The sequence below is a fragment of the Rhinatrema bivittatum genome, chromosome 7 (genome assembly GCF_901001135.1).
Source record: "Rhinatrema bivittatum chromosome 7, aRhiBiv1.1, whole genome shotgun sequence".
NCBI classification, from domain to species: Eukaryota; Metazoa; Chordata; class Amphibia; order Gymnophiona; family Rhinatrematidae; genus Rhinatrema; species Rhinatrema bivittatum.
The window spans coordinates 82,945,290-82,964,555 of NC_042621.1; the positions used below are offsets into that span (position 1 = coordinate 82,945,290).

The window sequence follows — 19,266 nt, forward strand, 5'->3', positions numbered from 1 at the left end:
TATCGCACCTGTTTTACAGAGAACTGAACTGTCACCCCAGGGGCAGATACATTGGAACAAGGTTGATACGAACTTACAGTGAACAAGAGGGATGCAATTAAAAACATGATAGCTAACATGATTGGTACAATTAAAACATATTTACAATGACATATTTACAGTGGTATAAGTGGAAGAACAGCTGTGAAGCACCTTTCGGTGAATATGCCATAGATACTCTGCACAAAATTTCTAGTACACGGTGAAAGTCACTGACAGTTTAAAAAAAAAAAAAAAAGTGATATATCTGGTCACCACTAGCCCAAGTACTAAATGCTTTTTTTATTTTTAATTTAAATGTATGCATTGTTAAACATTGTGGTAAGGATGCCAGGTGGACCTGCATAAAACCCTGCCATTGGCTTTTTATTTTATTTTTTTAAGAAACTGCTTGTTAACTGGAATTTCTTGTGAAAGCAGGGTGCTGATTAAATACTTTAATTATGAATGTTCATAAGCTGCAGCTGCTGAATTTATTTGCTTTCCTTTTTTTTTTTTAGGACATTAATTCATTGTTGCATTGGCTCCCTCACTCGAGCTTTGTTCTTTTCCATGGGGTTTGTGGTAAAAGTTAAAGGAAAGCGTGCGAGTCAGCTGGAAGCGCCGCTTCTCGTGGTAGCGCCTCATTCCACGTTCTTCGATGCGATTGCTTGTATTGTGGCCGGGTTACCTTCTCCCGTCTCCAGAACAGAAAACGTGGCCATCCCAATTTTTGGTAGTAGGTATATATTTATACACCGGTGTTTTATTTCTCTTTACTCTGGATGTTCGTTTTGGTTTTATTATAAGAAACAAATGTCACCTGGCTGTGATGCAGAGAGATCACTGGGACCGCAGAGTGCAGTATAACACTTTGCATTCAGCCTTCATGTAAGCCCTAAGGGGGGGAGCTTAAGTGTTAAACGGAGTCACAAAGGGGCAGGTTTTCAAAGGGCTTAGCTTCATCAAAGCCTCCGAAAATGTATTGGACTGAGTGGCTAAATGTGGACATCGTGGTTGGTAGAGGTAAGGCTCTTCCCTCTCTGCTCTGTCACCCCCCCCCCTCACCGGCACCCCTCTCACCCCTCTCTCACACACACACACATTCTCTCTCACCGGCACCCCTCTCACCCCTCTCTCACACACACACACATTCTCTCTCACCGGCACCCCTCTCACACACACACACACATTCTCTCTCACCGGCACCCCTCTCACACACACACACACATTCTCTCTCACCGGCACCCCTCTCACCCCTCTCACACACACACACACATTCTCTCTCACCGGCACCTCTCTCACACACACACACATTCTCTCTCACACACACACACACACATTCTCTCTCACCGGCCCCACTCTCACACACACACACACACACACATTCTCTCTCTCTCACACACACACACACACACACACACACATTCTCTCTCTCACACACACACACACACACATTCTCTCTCACCGGCACCCCTCTCTCACACACACACACAATTCTCTCTCACCGGCACCCCTCTCTCACACACACACACACACATTCTCTCACCGGCACCCCTCTCTCACACACACACACAATTCTCTCTCACCGGCACCCCTCTCTCACACACACACACAATTCTCTCTCACCGGCACCCCTCTCTCACACACACACACAATTCTCTCTCACCGGCACCCCTCTCTCTCACACACACTCACACACACACATTCTCTCTCACCGGCACCCCCCCCCCCCCCCATACTCTCTCACATGCTGCGGGACCCATGCCATTGGTGGCGAAGATGAAGGCCCAGCGTGCCCTCCGTGGCAAAGAGGGAAGTCCCGGTGAGGCATTCCAGGCACACGGGGGGGGCCTTCCATTTTCAGCTTCATCATAAAATAGCAGCGGACAGCCCGGCATGCCGCGAATGGCACAGGCTCCGTTCGCGGCGAAGGTGAAGGTCCAGGCATGCTGATCGCGGCACACGGGGGGGCTTCCTTTTTCACCACGAAGGGCGCGCCGTGCCTTCATCTTTGCCGTGAACTGAGCGTGTGCCGCGGAACGAGCTCCGTTCGCAGCATGCCAGGGTGTCCTCTGCTATTTGCTGCCTGTCCCACGATGGCTGCTGTCCTTGTGGTTTGAAGGAGGAATCTTGTGCAGTAGCTCATGGCCGCGCGAGCACTGACGGACAGCATTATAGCGCCATCTATCGGCAGGCTGTGGAACATGTGCGAGCACCGACGGACCCCAAGCCCAATATATTATAGATATTATACACTTGTAACACAACCTGATGCTTGTCAGTGTCACAACTAATATATATATATTTATATTGTCCCTATATATGTACATTTATGAATGGATCTTTTTTTTTTTTTTTTTTTCAGAATAGTATTTTTTATTGGTGTTAGCAGGCAGTGAAAAACCAATCGCGCCCAGAAACTTCTGAGCGAACAAAACAGTAGAACAAAAACTTAGGAAACTGTTACATAGAAACTTCAGCAGTTATGTGCCACCTGATACACCAGTAACTTTGTATAACCCTTCAATACTGCAACCCCTTCCCACTCCCCCAACCCCCACCCCAAACCCAGCATCCATTCCACAGTCATACACATTCATACTAACACTTATGAAACACCCCCTCCCCCCCTTGAGCGGCCCAATCAGCCCTGTAACCATGAGATCGTAAATCATCTTAGAAAGATACTGAGGACAAGTTCCTATGTAAAGAAAATAACATCTACTTAGAATAGTCTGATTACGATATTATAAATATATAAATAAATAACTTAATAATTTAATCGACTTCCTTAAAAACAAATGAGTGATAAATGCCAGAACAAGAAACGTCTGGGTACACATCTTTTTTTGCAAACATTTACTCAATTGGCTGATAGTACAAAAAAACGACACCTAAGAAGCGGCCCGTTGTAGCTGTCATCCAGTTATTTGGATAGGTATATCAGCATAAATAACAAGACACTAAATCTAAATAAGGCAGAATGTATTAAAAAGGTAAAAACCTGGGGAGCCTATCGCCGTGAGAGCGCACCGGAGGGTGCAGGGCAGGAGGACGCGATACCGGAAGGAGCCGAAGGAGATCCGGCTCCACCCCCGACGTCAGCGGGAGCCGCTGGGGCTATTTAAGATCAGCACTGCGGCGCGCAGCCGAAGCCGCGCGCCCCTGGGTGAAATTCCGGCAGACAAGTTAGCCATCTGATGGGGAGAAAGAGAAAGGTAAAAACCTCCACTCCTACGGTGAAAGAAGTCAGAGGCCCCATGGATGACCACCTACAGCGGAGGGTGAGATATAATGTTAGAGAACTGGCTTCAGAAATATCTTTCTCATCGGGTGATTCCGGGAGTCCAGCCCAGATCCAAACGTCCATTTCACCCCTGACTGGTGGGAAGGTTAATGGAATTGAACATGACCCTTCCCAATTAGCAATGACATCTGCTAATCCAGCAGAGGCAAAAGAGAGGGTACAGACAATAGTCATGGGAGCAGTAGGGGGAGTGAACATCACGGAAGAGGGGGGTAGTAGACCCCTTCTGTATGAGGAACCATGCATGTCTGAACCTGAAAATATTTCATTAACCGATGTGTGGAGGGCAGTAACTAACATGGACAGGAGATTAGTCCAGTCCATGAATCAAGCCACCATCTTCGCAGCAGATACTAAGACTGCCCTGGAGGATCATGAAAAGAGACTAAAACATCTAGAGGTGGTAAATGCCACACAAGTTACCTCTATGCAAGCGTCAGGATCAGCCTTCATAAAAGACACTTTAATGCTATATAAGCAGTTAGAGAATATAGATAATGTTTTGAGAAAAAAGAATCTTCGAATATTGAATTTTCCCATCACTAGACTTTTGTCGGCTTATGAATTATTTAAGAAATACTCAAAAGAAATTTTGGGTATTTCTGAAGATATAATAATTTCTAACTTGTATTATGTATCTAATATAAAAAAAACCCTGGCAAAAAATGATGGAGATATGGATATTCTCCAGCCTGAAAGCCCTAATTTAACATCTTTCTTAGAGGCGTCAGTGGATAATATCCCAGATAAGATCAACATTGGTAGTGGTGTTTGCTCTGGAGAGTCAGAAAAATCTGGTTCTCCAGAAATATTTTTTGAATAAAAGTTTTTGCGTTTTTTGTGGACAAACTGTGCAAATGTTTCCCAGACGTGTCGAGAGCTACTCAGCACAGAAAGGAAACACTTTTGTTAATGAAACAGAAGGTATTGGCCTTAGGGGCTACCTTTTATCTTAAATATCCATGCAAATGTATGATTTCTTTTCAAAAAAATAAGTTTGTTTTCACTGACCCAGGGACACTTAGAACCTTTTCTTCAGGATAAAGGTGGTTTTAAAAGGGTTACTACCCCAGTTGGAGAAAGAGTTTGGTAAAAAAGTAAAGTCTCTCTCTTGATTTATGTTCTCATAATTACCTTGTTTTCTTAGATATAATAGGCTCCCCCATTGATTATGGGGTCTGTATGTAAATTTACAGAATAATGTTTTCTTGAGGTTGAAGTTAAAAATTTTTTGATTTTTGCTGTGAATCCATATTTTCTATTCATATTTTACTTGAATGTACTTAAGAAATTATAATAAACTATAAATAAAAAAAAAGGTAAAAACCTAGGGTATATTGAAATGTATGTTATTTATATTTATATATATATATATATATCATATATATATATATATATATATATCTATATATATATATATCTATATATATATATATATATACATACATACCGGTGGTTGTGATGGTCAGTCCTCCTTAAAATCTGTCAAGCTCAGAAAAGCACTGATAACGAGTAGAGCACACTGAAAAGACAAAATAAAGAAGAACGCTGGGAAGGCAAAGTAATCTGCCACTACTTATAAGTAAATATTGAAAGTAAATAAAAATTAATATACTAGAATACTATAAATGAAGAATTATATAAACTGTGTGCCATGGTGAGCAAGCAATGCAGATAACACACAGTAATGAATGAGTACAAAAAATGAAAACCTTTCCATTCATTAATATTAAACCATGTGCGAGCTTCATGAAGGAACCATTGTGTGGGATCCCCTTAACTCTAATGCATCATTAGTATCCTTTGAAGATACCCTCCCTCCGAACCATGCGCTGCCTGGAGCGACTGTCGGCTTCCCCCTTAGAGCAGCTTTTAAACTAGAACAATCTCCCTTTTAAAGGTTAGCGCCAGCAGCCTGGTTTCCACCCCCAAAAGGCTCCCCCGTTCCTTACAAAAACTGATCCTTTTCTTCAGGCAGGCTTGGAGAAGGAAGTGGCTCGTAATTCCCTGAAGGTTTAAAATTGCAGCAGTCTCCTGTTGTTGGTGTGAAGTGCAGGGCATTTTGGTGGCAAACTGTACTGATGTGGTTCGTTGTTTTCTCCAAGAAGTTGACCCTGGCTGCCATTCGGGCTTTTAGTTCCTCAGTGGACTTATTTGGTCTTTCAGGCCCTGGTCTCTGTGCCTTTTGAGCTACTAAAGCATGTTCATAGTTCTTGTTTTGGGGGGTTGAGTTCTTCTACACATTGTCTCTCAGATGAAGACTATCTTGTAGGGGATCCTTTTACTGATGATTGCCACCTCTGACTGTCCCTTTCTTTAACCAAATGTGGTTTTCAGCATTTCATTTGGATTAGTTGGTCACCCTGCCTGCTTTTTCTAGAGAGGGGGGTGTTAGCTGGTCAGTGAGGTTCATGGATGTTCGGGTTCTCATTCAGTACTTGGAATGACTACGGTAATTGGTTTTTGTAGGTGTGAGAGTCTGCTTTTGTTGGCAGTGGCTTTGCATGAGGGAGAGAAGTGGCCTGTAAGAATTCTTTAGCTTGTTGGGTTCAAGGTCATGGTTTCTTTGACAAACTTGCTTATGGGATAGTGGGAGCTAGGCGTTATCCATGCACAGTATTCCTTCTGGGTGGAGATGGCTGTACCTGAGGACCGTGCAGGGCAGCCATGTGGTTGTCCTTGCATTACTGTCTGGATGTATTGCCTAAGGGCTGATGTTCTTAGTGGCCCTTCCTTCCACCCATAATAGTGGGGCTTTGGTTCTTCCCACCTGTTTGGACTGACTGGACTGGTGTAGCAAGGTGGAAGGAGACATTTTTTTTTTTTTTTTTATCTGCTAATTTTCTTTCCGTTAATTCTGCTACACCAGCCCCAGACCTTCCTGGGAAGTTGGACTGCCTTTTTCCTCCATAGAGGCATGTTACTACAGATTATTTATGTATGTGTATAGTTGACAGAATGTATGGTCTTTCTGCCTTGCCTGTGCTTCCAGAGTTTTTTGCTTAAAGGGGGTGAGTTTTGGGTGTGGTCTCTCCCAGTATGTTTGAGGTGGTACTTTGCATATATTTAATGCAGTTTAAGTCCTTTGTCATAGGGATACTGGAGTTTCTCTGTACTGCACCACCTAAACATAATGGTGATAAAGTCACAGCCTGTGTGCTTTGCCTCCATCTGCTATAGGGGGACATAATGCACCTGTTCACTGCAGCAGGATTCAGAGAAAGTTTAGAAAGTAAGAATTTGTTTCTTACTTACTAGTGGTGAGTGTATCAAATTTTCCCCGTCAAACACAGCAGCAGTACTCTTGCAGGGGTGACATCAGATGGAGCCTGGCATGAAGCTTCTGGAAGCTCTGAGCACGCCCTTACCACTCCTCCATGTTCCATGTAAGGCCCTTCATGCTCATTTTTTCCACACAGCCTGCAGGTCAGGATTCATCTTTGTTTTACAGTCGCTCCAGGGAAATATTTCTGGAGCTGCAGGAGCCATTTCTCACGAGGCCCTGCTGGTTATGCCTAGGTAGGTATTTTCATATGGTTTTAAATTCACTTATGTTTTTCTTCAGTCACATGGTGCACTGATTCTGGTGCTCCGTGGTATCACCTGTGAGGGATTTTTTGCCCTATCATTGAGTAGTTTATTTGACTCTTATTTTTCATTTGATGCCTTGGAAGGCTTGTGGCTTAGGTAAATGCTCCCTGGGCGGCTGGGATTGGATCCCCTGCTCCCTCTTCATCAGTGGGTGCTTTGCCTGGGGTCTGATCACATCTTGGGCTGCATCCTTGGTGAGGCTATGACCCTTCGAAGATATCATTCCTGGTGGGAATTAGGGGAGAGTTTAGCCTGATCCGAGGCATAAACATAGAGGGACCCAGGAACTGGACCAGCCATCGATGGTGCATCAACATTGGGGTGGTATCAGTTCCCCTCCAGCCCTCTTTTCAAGGCATCAGGAAGGATTAAGAGGCATTGACATTTGGTTGAAGTTTGGTGCAAAAAACTGACATTCTGATAGCAGCCATGAATCTTCCCCTGAGCAGTCCCAGGAATCGTATCAGTCTTCAAGAGTCCAGGTGATCGAGTTGCCTCTTCTCCCTTCTTCCCAACCTGTACTGGCATTGGCCGTTTCAAGGAGGAGCAGGACATAAAGCTTTAGAAGGCCCTGCAGTGCATTGGTGCAAGAGTGTAAATGTCTGAATCAAGGCAGACTGATATCCAGTTCCTCTGGCATGGCCACACCAATGGGAATCAACATTAGGTGCCCAGACATTGATGACATTTTCCAGTGCTTTGGCAGGAGAAGTTCCCCAATGCACAAATGTTCTGGCCGGACCCCATAGGCAACCAAGTCCTCTCTGGGGTATTGTCTGCTAGCCAGGTGAGATCCCAATCCATACTCTATTATGCCTATCTGATTTGGATGTGATAAGTTTTGGGATGGGCTCTGAGCAGGAGTGGTCAGTCCCATCTCCCCTGTAGGATTTCTTATGGAGACTTTGAGGAAAATAGCAGATGCCATTCCATTTAACTTGCAGGAGGAGGAAGAATTCAGGACCAGTTTTTGAATGTCTCCATGGTTATTGTGGTAGTGCCTGTCCATGAGATCTTCCGGAAGATCCAGATTGGAATGTAGTATGTTACCTTTCTGCTATCTCATTGGTCTATGATGCTCAAATCTGCCCCTAGGAAGGGCAAGATTTTTGACCCACTCTACCCTGGGCACCCTTTGGAGGAAGGCATTTCAAGTGGCTATGTTCAATGCTCAAATAGCTGCCTATTGGTCCTTCAGATGCTAGTACATTGGTAAACTTGCTAGTGTCAATGTGCTGGAGTGTATAGATAGCATTGCCTGCTTGACCTATAACATTTAGAATACCATGATATGGCGAACATTTTTGACAATAGTGTTAAGGATGTGGTAGCTCAGTGATGATGCCCTCTGTGCACCAGACCCACCATCCAAAGTCAAGGATCTTGTGAGGTGCCAAAAAGCGAGGATTTGCTTCCCATCTTCCCCTGCCCCCTACCCCCATGTGACAGCAGGGTACTTGCTCTCATTTCAGAGAGCCCAAAAGCCCACTGCTCACAAGCCAGCCACGATCTGGCATGGTGCTCTAACTGGATTGGGAAAAGCATAGCCCAGTTTCCAGTGTCTGTCAGAGAACCTTCCTATTGAAGGAAGGCTGAGAATTAAAGTAAACCATTGCCCCTGGTTATCTTCAGACATTCAGGGACTCAGCATAGGAGAGTATGCCTATTGGATAGTCCTCTAAATTGTCCACCAAGAAGCTCTTCGACAGACTCCTACATTAGGACTTGTTGCAAAAGGGTATTTCCTTCCCTTTTAGAAGATCATGTGATAAACCCTGTTCACCAGGGTAAAAAGATAGGATTCTGCTCCAGGTACTTCCTGATCCCTAAGCCTAAGGGAGGGAACCTGTCCCACCCTTGACCTGGTGGTGATAAGGGAAAGTTCACAGTGGTTTCCCTCAATATCCTGATTCCTTTTCTAGGAAAAGGGGACCTCTTCCTCTCAGTGCTTCCACTGGATTGTCAGAAACAAGGTGGAAAGAGGATAACCAATGGGATAATGCTATACTAGGGTGCAAATTATATTACAGTGACAGAGAAGGAACATCTTGGTGGCGGGGTAATGCTTTGTCTAGGATGGCATAGAGTCCAACAGGATAAAGATCCTTTCCCTGTATGTACCCAGATCAGTCCAGACTCCTGGGTTTTGCCTCCCTTCCAGCAGATGGAGACAGAGAGATTTTCTCAGGCACAGTTTCTTAACCTGGTGTGCCACCTACATTTCCTCAGTATTTCTCTCTCCCCAGCAAATGGAAGTGGTGCAAAACCTGCAGTTCTGTACCAGAGTTTGGGAGGGGGGGGGGAGGGAGAAGTATTAGGGACATTAATCAGAGTTTCCTCCCAGGAGGTTGGCAAGGTCCTGTTGGGACCATCCTTCCTGGTGGTAGGTTAAGGACGAGCAGGGGTTGGGAACCTCAAATTTGCTCTTTAGGGTACACTGGGGGTGACAGTCTGTGGTCCAGCTCCCTCCCCCTCAGCGAGGATCATGGGAAGTTCTGCCACCCTTCTTCAGGAAAGTAAACTTTTTTCCTTTTCTTTCTTGTCAGTAAAGTTTCTATTAAAAAAAAAACAAAAAACAGAAGCGGTGCTTATTTGTTCCCAGCGTTCGCCCTAGGGCTGGGGGTAGGTGAAAGGGCACTCCCACTAGAATTGCCTACCTTTATCCTTGCTTTTTATTCAGGTGCACACACTGGAGAATATACCCCACTATTTCACCTGTCACTTAAACGTTTATATGCTAAGATTTCCCAAAACAACACTGACTAATCATCTTCTCTCAATACTCCTACTGGATTAAGAGTTACTGAATTCTTCCCCTGCAGTATATCAGCTCAGGGTTCATCTCAGTGCAATTGGTATTCATCACCATCATGTGGAAGGTAACTCATCTCCGTTCAGTTTTTAGTTGCTTCAGTTGAAGTCTTCCGTCAAGCCTTCTGTTGTGTAGTACTCACCCAGTTGATGAACTGGGAGCCTTTGGAGTCTTGTGAGCAGAAGTAGCTGACTTGGAAGGTCATATTTTTGGTGGCGGTCACTTTGACACTTGGTCCCTAGTGACTAATCTGCCTTATACAAAGTTTCTCACAATACTACGGTTCTATGCATGGATCTCCCAGGGACCTTCAGCCTTCTGTCTGGAGTCAACGGAAGCCCTCCCAGCTTTTTGTTTTGTTGTCAATATGCCTGTAATTGCCATCGTCAAGCAGTTTACTTTTATTTGGCTTGCAGATTGCATTTCCTTCTCTTATGTGCAGACAGGCTATATAAAAGCTCACTGTTACAACCATGACAGTGTAAGCGGTCCACTCGGTCTTCATTGAGGAGATCTGTAGAGCTGCAGCATGGAGTTTTCTCCACTCGTTCACATTTACTATTGTTTCAACAGGGGCTTCTGACATAATAGTAGTTTTGGTCTGTCTGTCTTATGGAGTCTCTTTGAAGTGTAGAACCCAACTCCATGCCTCGTAGGGCCTGTTATTTTGGTTTCAGACTGCCATAAGAGAAAAACCAAACAGAAAATATTAGGATGGCGTGTCACCACTAAAAACAGTCTTGCCCATTGGCACTGTTTTGGAGGCTTTTTTTTCCCTCCTTTTGTTCAAGCAGCCTGTAACTTGGAAATCTTCATGTGAGAACTGGAGAAAATAGTTACTTAGCTATAAAAGGTATTCTCTGTCTTCACAAAACCCTTCTACCTCTCCTTGGACTTGTTTTCTCCAAGTCTTAGCTGTATCATGGACTGATGGGATGCAGGGGAGTGGTCAAGGCTGCTCATTCCCAGTGGGGCATGCTCAACATTTCAAGAAGCTTTGACTGTCAATATTCTGTTCTCAATGTGATGATGCTCGTGACTGACATCCTGCTATCTTTGGACAGCACCTGTTAGAAGTAAGTAACTCTATTTTATTGTAACTGCATTGAGGTCATAATGAAATTCTGGGATATCAAACAAATAACATTTCTGTTCAAATCATTTTCCCTGCATAAAATATGACTTGTGTAGACATTGTGCTTTTATACGCAGATATCATGGTTTATGCACACTAATCAAGTCTTTGCACGTTTTACAGGTTGGTGTGTGGTGTGTTTTTTTTCTCTTTAAATATTCCTGATGTCTTAGGTACCTACCATAGGTTTACTGCATCAGTCGTGTTAACTTTTTGCATATAAGAAAAGAAAATGTGCATTGAAAGTGAGCACACATTTTTTACTTCTCTTATTTCATCGGAGCTTACATTAGATGCTCTGCCCTTTTTTTCAAAATTGACCCCTATGAAGCAAAATCAAAGTTGCTCCTGTTTATATTGGGTTTTCTGAAAATATCCAGCTTTGCCCCTGTCTCCTGAACGTTCTGGATGTACAGATATTATGTAATAATTATCCCGCCCTTATGGAGGTTGAAGTTTCTTCCTGTCTGAGGATGTGTTGTATACTACACTGCAGGAATGTGGCTTCGCCATTGACTCAATATGAAACCACAGGGTCTGGAAGCTTAATTATCTACTTTAAAGTATTTGTGGTGTCCTGCCCAAGATGCTTTTTGGGAAAAAAAAAAGTGTCATGGACTCAACCCAGGGCAAAAAGCTGAGGAAATCAGTTATTGGGATAAACCTACAGCAAGAGATGAGTTTTGAATTTAGAAAACCTTGTTTTAAGTTTTACGCATCTTAAATATTTGACTTTTTACATTTATTTTAAAGGAATGCTCCGTGCTACTCAGCCTGTATTGGTGTCCCGCATTGACCCAGATTCTAGAAAGAGAACAGCAAATGAGATAATAAAGCGAGTAACTTCAGATGGGGAATGGCCACAGGTAAAGTTTAATTACAGATTATTGGCATGGAAAATCACTAATTGTCAAATGCAGAGTCTGTAGTGACCGATAGCCATCCTGAAGTGGAGTTGCGGAAAAGTAATTACTGCTGTACGGTTTGAACAAGCTTCTTTTACAGGTGTCATTCCATGCTAGAGACATGGATGTGTGTGGTGCCTGTGTAAAATGTTACTAAACCATTCCCTGCAAAATCTGGAATGACTTAAGCTTTTCTGTACTGCCAGTGTACCATAGAAAGTCTGGAATAGTTGTTAACAAAGTAGAATCACTGCATGCCTTTACCTAATTTACTTATAGATCCCTTTGAAGACTGTTTGCTGTGAGGGCAATTATTATTCAGTTAAAAGAGCTTTATGAAAATTGTTTACCCTCCACGTGGTTAAAAGTATGCACGTTCTACAACCTGAGCACTTTTATTCACATGCGGAGGTCTTCCTTGGGACAGGGTTAGTTTGGGAGGAGGCAATAACATGCAGTTTTGCATTTTCAAAAATGTTTTTCCCAAAATGTTTCCACAGAAAAAACAGTTGTAAATTTCTGTGGGTACTTTTTTTTTTTCTCAGGGCAATCTTTTTTTTTTTTTTTTTTTTTCCGTGTCTGCTGCGTATTTCCTATGCACAGCTTAATTTCTCCGAAGACAAGCAGGATGGTAGTCCTCGCACATGGGCGACATCAGATGGAGCACTGACAAGGAAAACTTATGTCAGTTTCTGGAACTTTGACTTGGCACACCGAACATACCCAGCATGCCCTATACTACGGGTCCGTGTGGGGTCCCTCTCCAGTCTCTTTCTCTGGAACTGTAAGCATCATGGTGTGAGTGAGCTAACTTTGGCTTTTTTTTTTTTTTTGGCCTTGTGGAAAACTTTCTCTTTTCTCGCATTTTTCGTGGATTTTCTTTACGGTGTTCACTGAGTCCCTCTGTTTCCCTGTCGTGTCCTTAGGGTTTTTAATGCTTCTGGTAAGCTTCCTTTCACGGTTGATTCCCCCGCAGTGGTGGTGCCTTGGTGACTGCTGGCTATTGACACCCGCCATCATAGACTTTGATTTGGCATCCTTTTTGTTTCATTCCGTCAGGGCTACCTCTGGTTTTCGGCGATGCCCGAGGGCCATGTCCATTATGGACCCCCATGAGATATATCCTCTGCCTGGGGGCATCACATGACGTCTGGGAATTGCTGCTTATGCACTCATATGACCCCGAAGGGACGTAGTCTTCGGCTTGACAAGATGGAGCAGCTGTTCGGATTGAAGAAGATCAAGCTATCGGCATCTGTGGCATCATCCTAGGTACCGTCTAAATTTCAATCTGCTCCCGGAAGTCACGCCCCCATGTCCATCGTGGGATTCATCCACCCAACAGGTCGTACTTCAAATGGAACTCTCTGCCCTCCTGGTAGCAGGCGCAGTGGAACTGGTTTCGCACCATCGGCAGAGCCGAGGGTTCTATTCGAGATATTTCCTCATTCCAAAAGGAATGGCGCCCATCCTCAACCTCAGGGCGTTGAACAGGTTTATCGCAAGAGAAAAGTTCAAGATGATCTCTCTGGGCACGCTGATCCCACTCCTCAGAGGAGACTAGGTTTGCTCCCTCGATCTCAAAGAAGCTTACACTCACATAGCTATTTTCTCCAGCCACCGGAGGTACCTCCACTTTGTGGTAGGAAAGGCCCATTACCAGTACAGGCTATTGCTCTTTGGGTTGGCCTCAGCCTCTCGTGTCTTCACCAAATGCCCGGCAGTGGTGGCTGTCTATCTCAGACGTCGATCGGTTCATATCTTTCCATAGCTCGACTGGTTGATCGACTCCTGAGCAGGGGACCCTGAGGGCTCTGGCCCTGACTGTGCAGATGCTACAGACTTTGTCAATTACCCCTAAGTCTCATCTCTGCCCATCTCCTCAGCTGGACTTCAAAGGAGCCAGATTGGATACAGTGCATGTGAGAGTGTTCCTGCCCAGGAATCGGGCTCTTGCCCTCGCCTCACTGGCCACCTTTGTCAGGAAACAGCTAGCAGGTATCTGCCCACCGTCTGTGAGGCCACATGGTGGCTTCCATCCATTTGACCCCTCTCGCCCACCTGTGCATGCAGAAGGCTGTGACCTTTGGTCCCAGTGGTGACAGGCCTCTCAAGATCTTGAGACTCGCGTCACAATCACAGATCCTGTGCGAGTGTCTCTGTCCTGCTGGGAAGATCTCTCCACCTTGGAAAGGGGACTTTCCTTCTAAGCTGCTCTGCCTCAGGTGATCCTCACCACATATGCCTCCCCCCAGGGATGGGGAACCCATGTCAGTGGTATCCACACGCAGGGCCTCTGGACCATCTCCGAAGCACACTATCAAACTTCTTGGCGCTTCGGGTGATCCGGTACACCTTGTGAGCGTTCAGAGACCATTTGTTGCACAAGGAAGTCCTGATTCGGACAGTCAACCAAGTAGTGATGTGGTATTTCAACAAGTAGAGTAGCACGGACTTGTTCCTACTCTATCTGGAGGCGGTGCAAGTATGATCTTGGGCCCTGTTGTAGGGGATATCTCTGCGAGCCACGTGTCTGCCAGGGCTCCTGAATGTGCTGGCGGACTGCTCCTTCCAGCCACACGAGTGGGGTATGCTGGATTTGGACCTCTTTGCCTCCTCACACAACCACAAGGTGAGCAAGTTTTGCTCCCTGGTGTCGGGGGGGGGGGGGGGCAGACATCTGGCCTGCGACGCCTTCTCCCTCCACTGGGGGAGGGGCTTGCTATATGTACCCTCCTCTTCCGCTCCTTTGAGGACACCTCTGTTCACCAGGACAGAGGGTCCATGATCCTCATGGCACCCTTCTGGCCTCCACAGGTCTGGTTCCTGCTTCTACAGGACCTATCAGTGCGGACCCTCGTCCAGCTGGGGACAGTGCCCAACCTTCTCTCCCAGAATCAGGGCACCCTGCATCATCCGAACTTCCGGGCATTGGCTCTGAAAGCTTGGAGGTTAGGCGCATAGTCCTTCAGCCCCTGGCGCTATCTGACTGTCTCCCAGGTACTGGTGGCATCTTGGAAGCCTTCCACCAGGAAGTCCTACAGTTTGAAGTGGAAAAGGTTTTTACGTCTGGTGTGTGGGGTGTGGCTTGAATACTTTCTTATGTCCCCTTCCTTGGCTGCTGAACTACCTGTGGCACCTCTGAGTCTGGGCTTCAAATCAGTTCAGTCAGGGTCCACCTGAGCACGGTCAGTGCATACTATTGAGGTGTTGCTGTCGCGCCTGTCTCAGTGCAACCTTTGGTAGGCCATTTCATGCGGGGTCTCCTCCAGTTGAAGCCCCTCCTTCGGCCTCCTGTCACATCCTGGGATCTCAGTGTTGTCCTGGCATGGCTCATGTGTTCTCCCTTTCAGCCGCTGCAGTCCTGTGATCTGAAGTTCCTCACCTGGAAAGTCATATTCCTGGTGGCAATTACTTCGGCTCGCAGGTCAGTGAGCTGCAAGCTCTAGTGACGTACCCCACCCTACATGAGGTTTTTCCATGATCGTGTAGTCTTGCATACGCATCCTAAGTTTCTGCCCAAGGTAGTGACTGACTTCCACCTCAATCAATCCATCATTTTATCCACCACCTTTCCGAGGCCTCATTCCCACTCAGGGGAACGGGTTCTTCATACCTTGGACTGCAAAAGGCTTTCTACTCTGGTCGCACAGCCGGACACAGGCAGTCCACCCAGCTCTGTGTCCTTTGCCAACTGCCTGGGAAAAGCAGTGAGTAAATAGACCTTGTCGAACTGGCTGGCGGATTGCATTGCTTTTTGCTATGCGCAGGCAGGCCTTCTTCTAGCCGGCAGTGTAATGGCGCAGTCTGTGCGGGCTCTGGCTATGTCTGTGGTTCACTTACGTGCAGTCCCTGTCGAAATTTGCAGAGTTTCAACCTGAAGTTCCCTTCATTCCTTTGCAGCTCATTACTGTTTAGAAAAGGACTGGCGTCGGGACAGTGCCTTCGGTCAATCTGTCCTGCGCAACGTGTTCCAGACCTGAGCTCAACTTTCTATTCGTGCTTCTGTGGGAACCAGACAGTCCTCTGCCGACCTACAGCGTCGCAGTTGTTGTGCCCATTGGCACTTTGTTCGATTGCTGTTGGTCTCTTTTTCACTCAATGCAGATGGAATTTGTTGCCAGAGGATGTGGTTAGTACAGTTAGTATAGCTGTGTTTAAAAAAGGATTGGATAAGTTCTTGGAGGAGAAGTCCATTACCTGCTATTAAGTTGACTTAGAAAATAGCCACAGCCATTAGCAGTGGTAACATGGAATAGACTTAGTTTTTGGGTACTTGCCAGGTTCTTATGGCCTGGATTGGCCACTGTTGGAAACAGGATGCTGGGCTTGATGGACCCTTGGTCTGACCCAGTATGGCATGTTCTTATGTTCTGTAAATTCGGACAGTCTGGAGCTTGGCATTCCACCCACATGAGAGGAGGAGAAAGCGCAGTTGCTTACCTCCAGGTGTTCTCCTAGGACAGCAGGATGTTAGTCCTCAGAACTCCCGCCCGCCTCCCCACGGAGTTGGGTTCTCCCTGCAGTTTATTTACTTTTTTCCCCTCATACTCTCATCTATGCAGCGAGACTGAAGGGGGATCCCGCGTGGATAGTGGCAGGCTGGGCATGCTCAGTGTGCTGCTCAAAGCTTCTAGAAACTGACAAACGTTTTCCATGCTGGACTCCATCTGATGATATCACCCCACATGTGAGGACTACCATCCTGCTGTCCTAGGAGAACACCTGTTACAGGTAAACAACTGCACTAACAGCTTTAGCAACAGAAACAGGTTGCTGTGAAAGCAGGACAACAGTGAACAAACAGAAAAACGCCTGGGGAAATGGGGCAGTTTTCAAATGGAAAATATGCTTGTTCTTTCCTTTTGAAAATTGGTTATAGGACCTCAGGTAAAAGTACCTACTGACTTAACACTTACGTGGGTAGATGTTGCAATGCTATACATATATGGGGCATTTTTAAGGTACATTACAGCACTACAAGTATCACACTGTTACAGTACTCTGGTTCTAGAAAAAAATAGAGCACTGGCCTAAGTGAATATAACCGCAAACGTTTTAGGCTGGTCAAAAAAAAAACCAGTTTCAAATTCAAGTGTGATGCTTGTAACATTTTAATAAGGGGGATATAGTACTGAGAAAAAGTTTCTGAATCACCTAGGATGTCAATTTTTGTACATTTTATACTCATTATTAAACCCTGATGATAGAGGGATAACACTACTGAATAAATAAATCAGATATATGTATAATTTGTTTATTCAACAAACCGATTCGCACAAATATTCTTGTGTGAAAAAGTTTGTGAATCCTTCATTCTGTAACGGAGGTTTAGGTTGGTAGTTTGATTTCTTCAGCCATTCTGTAGTAGATTCACGTGACTGTTTAAGATTGTTGTCTTGCTGCATGACTCACTTAATTCAGCTTCAGCTCACGGACAGATGACCGCTCATGGTCCTATTGCATTTTCTGATGTAAAGCAGAATTCATGGCTCCATTGATGGCAAGCAGTGCAGGTTCTGATGCAGCAAAGCAGTGCCACACACCATAACCCACCATGGTGCTTAACAGGATGAGGGTCTTACTTTGGAAGGCGGAATCTGTTTATTCTGACTGAAAAGTTCAGCTTTTTTTTCGTATCAGTCCAGAGAAGGTTATTCCAGAAGTCTTGTATGTCGTCTGGTGAACCTGAGGAGGGCAGCAGTGTTCTTTTTAAGAGCACAGTGGCTGCTTCTTTGCTATCCATCCATGAACACCATTCCCGTTCAGTTTTTTCCTTGAGTCCGCTGTACCAAGAGAGGCCTGTAGATCTTTGGATGTCAGTCTGGGGTTCTTTGTGACTAAATGATTTTCTGGTTTCTTCTTTGGGTAATCTTGGCAGGATGACCTCACACACTGATTTTAAATTGGTTTTATTCATACTTTGAATCATAATGTGTCTCAAGAAACATGGATTTGTTTAATTTATATCCCTATTGTATAAAATGGCGGCTTTAAATTAAACAAGATTATCATGGTAAGAAATTGTAGTTTACTCTTTTTACGTTTTTAATGATTGTACTACTATATATTCAGAACGACATCAGTACAAAACTGCCTTTAAACTAACTATATGAGCTATATCAGATTCCCAACGTTCATAAACTTCTTGTGTTTCATAGATGACCTTCATAACATCCTGCAGTGTTTTTAGGCATTACTGCTCCATCGTTAGTCTGCTAGAGGCCATTTTTAATCATTGGTCATGTACTGTCCAACACTCAAATTTTTTTTTCTTTTTTTTTTTTATATTATATTAAAATTCAGTGTTATATCGTAGCACACAGAAATTCTTTAAAGCATTTATTATTCGCCACTATTAGGTACTTCCCTTAAATGGCGGAGCTCAGTTCAGCTCTATTCAGTTTAAGTGCGAGTGTTCCTCTTGAGAATATAGCAGAGCTCGGTCCAAATCAGCTTTATCCATACATAGGTGCCGCAGTCTAAAAAATTGTCCCACTGGCAGATTCTTTTTAAACTCGGTGGAGTGAAAGCTGTCAAAGCGCAGCAAGTTATTTCTTTCATTTTCTTTACGATGATTGCTGGTACATATTCTAGTGCCTTGTTTCATGATAAGGATATCCAAATGTGCAATTTGGTGCTTATGATAATTAATAGTAAACTTCAAACCTGAATCAAGAGAATTGATCCATGTAAACAATTCAAGGAGTTTAATTTGAGAGCCATTCCAAATTAACATGACGTCGTCATATATATGCTCTGCTGGAGGAGATATATAATCTGCCATTCACAGTTCTGGATTAATGTCGCTTCAAACGAGGAGGCGAAAATATTCGTGACATCTTGAGCCATTACTGTGCCTCATATTTGAAGGAAAAAAATCTCCATCGCACATTAAATACTTACATTGGCCCTCAATAAGAACTAAGTCGACAAGTATTGTGATGGTAGTCGCTGTGGCGCGGGACATGTTTCCAATACATCAAATACTGCTTTGGCTGCCTGATCTTGTGGAATGACTGTGTATAGCGATTTTATGTCCATGGTCACCAGTAAACAATCTTCAGGGACTACAAGTGTATCCAAAAACTGTAGGATACTAGAACTGTCCTTGACAAATGTGGGTGCTTTAGAGACAAACAGTTGTAGAATCTTGTCTAAAAAAATTGAAATCGGTTCCAGAGCTGAGTCATTTGCGAACACGATTGGACGTCCCGGAGGATTTTGTAGTGTTTTGTGCATTTTGGGGACTATATACAGAACTGGTATTCAGGGGTATTTATTGATCAAAAATGCTTTCTTGGCATTAGTTAAATAGCCAAGTTCATGGCCTGTTCCACTAATTTTTCCACCTCGTTTAGAATCTCCATTGTCGGGGCTTCTGTGAGTGATTGATAGAAACTAGTGGTGAGGACCTGACGGAGGACTTCTTGATGGTAATAGTGCTCGCAACCACTACTGCTCTGCCCTTGTTGGCGGGCTTGATAACCATATC

General features: G+C 44.6%; 1 protein-coding gene across 3 annotated transcripts in view; it reads left to right on the top strand.

Moving 5' to 3' along the window:
• The window catches only part of LPCAT2 (lysophosphatidylcholine acyltransferase 2), a 116,030-nt gene that overhangs the window by 15,427 nt on the left and 81,337 nt on the right, over positions 1–19,266 (top strand). For all 3 annotated transcript variants that reach the window (XM_029608574.1, XM_029608573.1, XM_029608575.1), the window contains exons 3-4: positions 540–757; positions 11,620–11,732. In XM_029608574.1, coding sequence (XP_029464434.1) covers positions 540–757; positions 11,620–11,732 — 331 coding nt within the window. The remainder of the gene's footprint in view (positions 1–539; positions 758–11,619; positions 11,733–19,266) is intronic.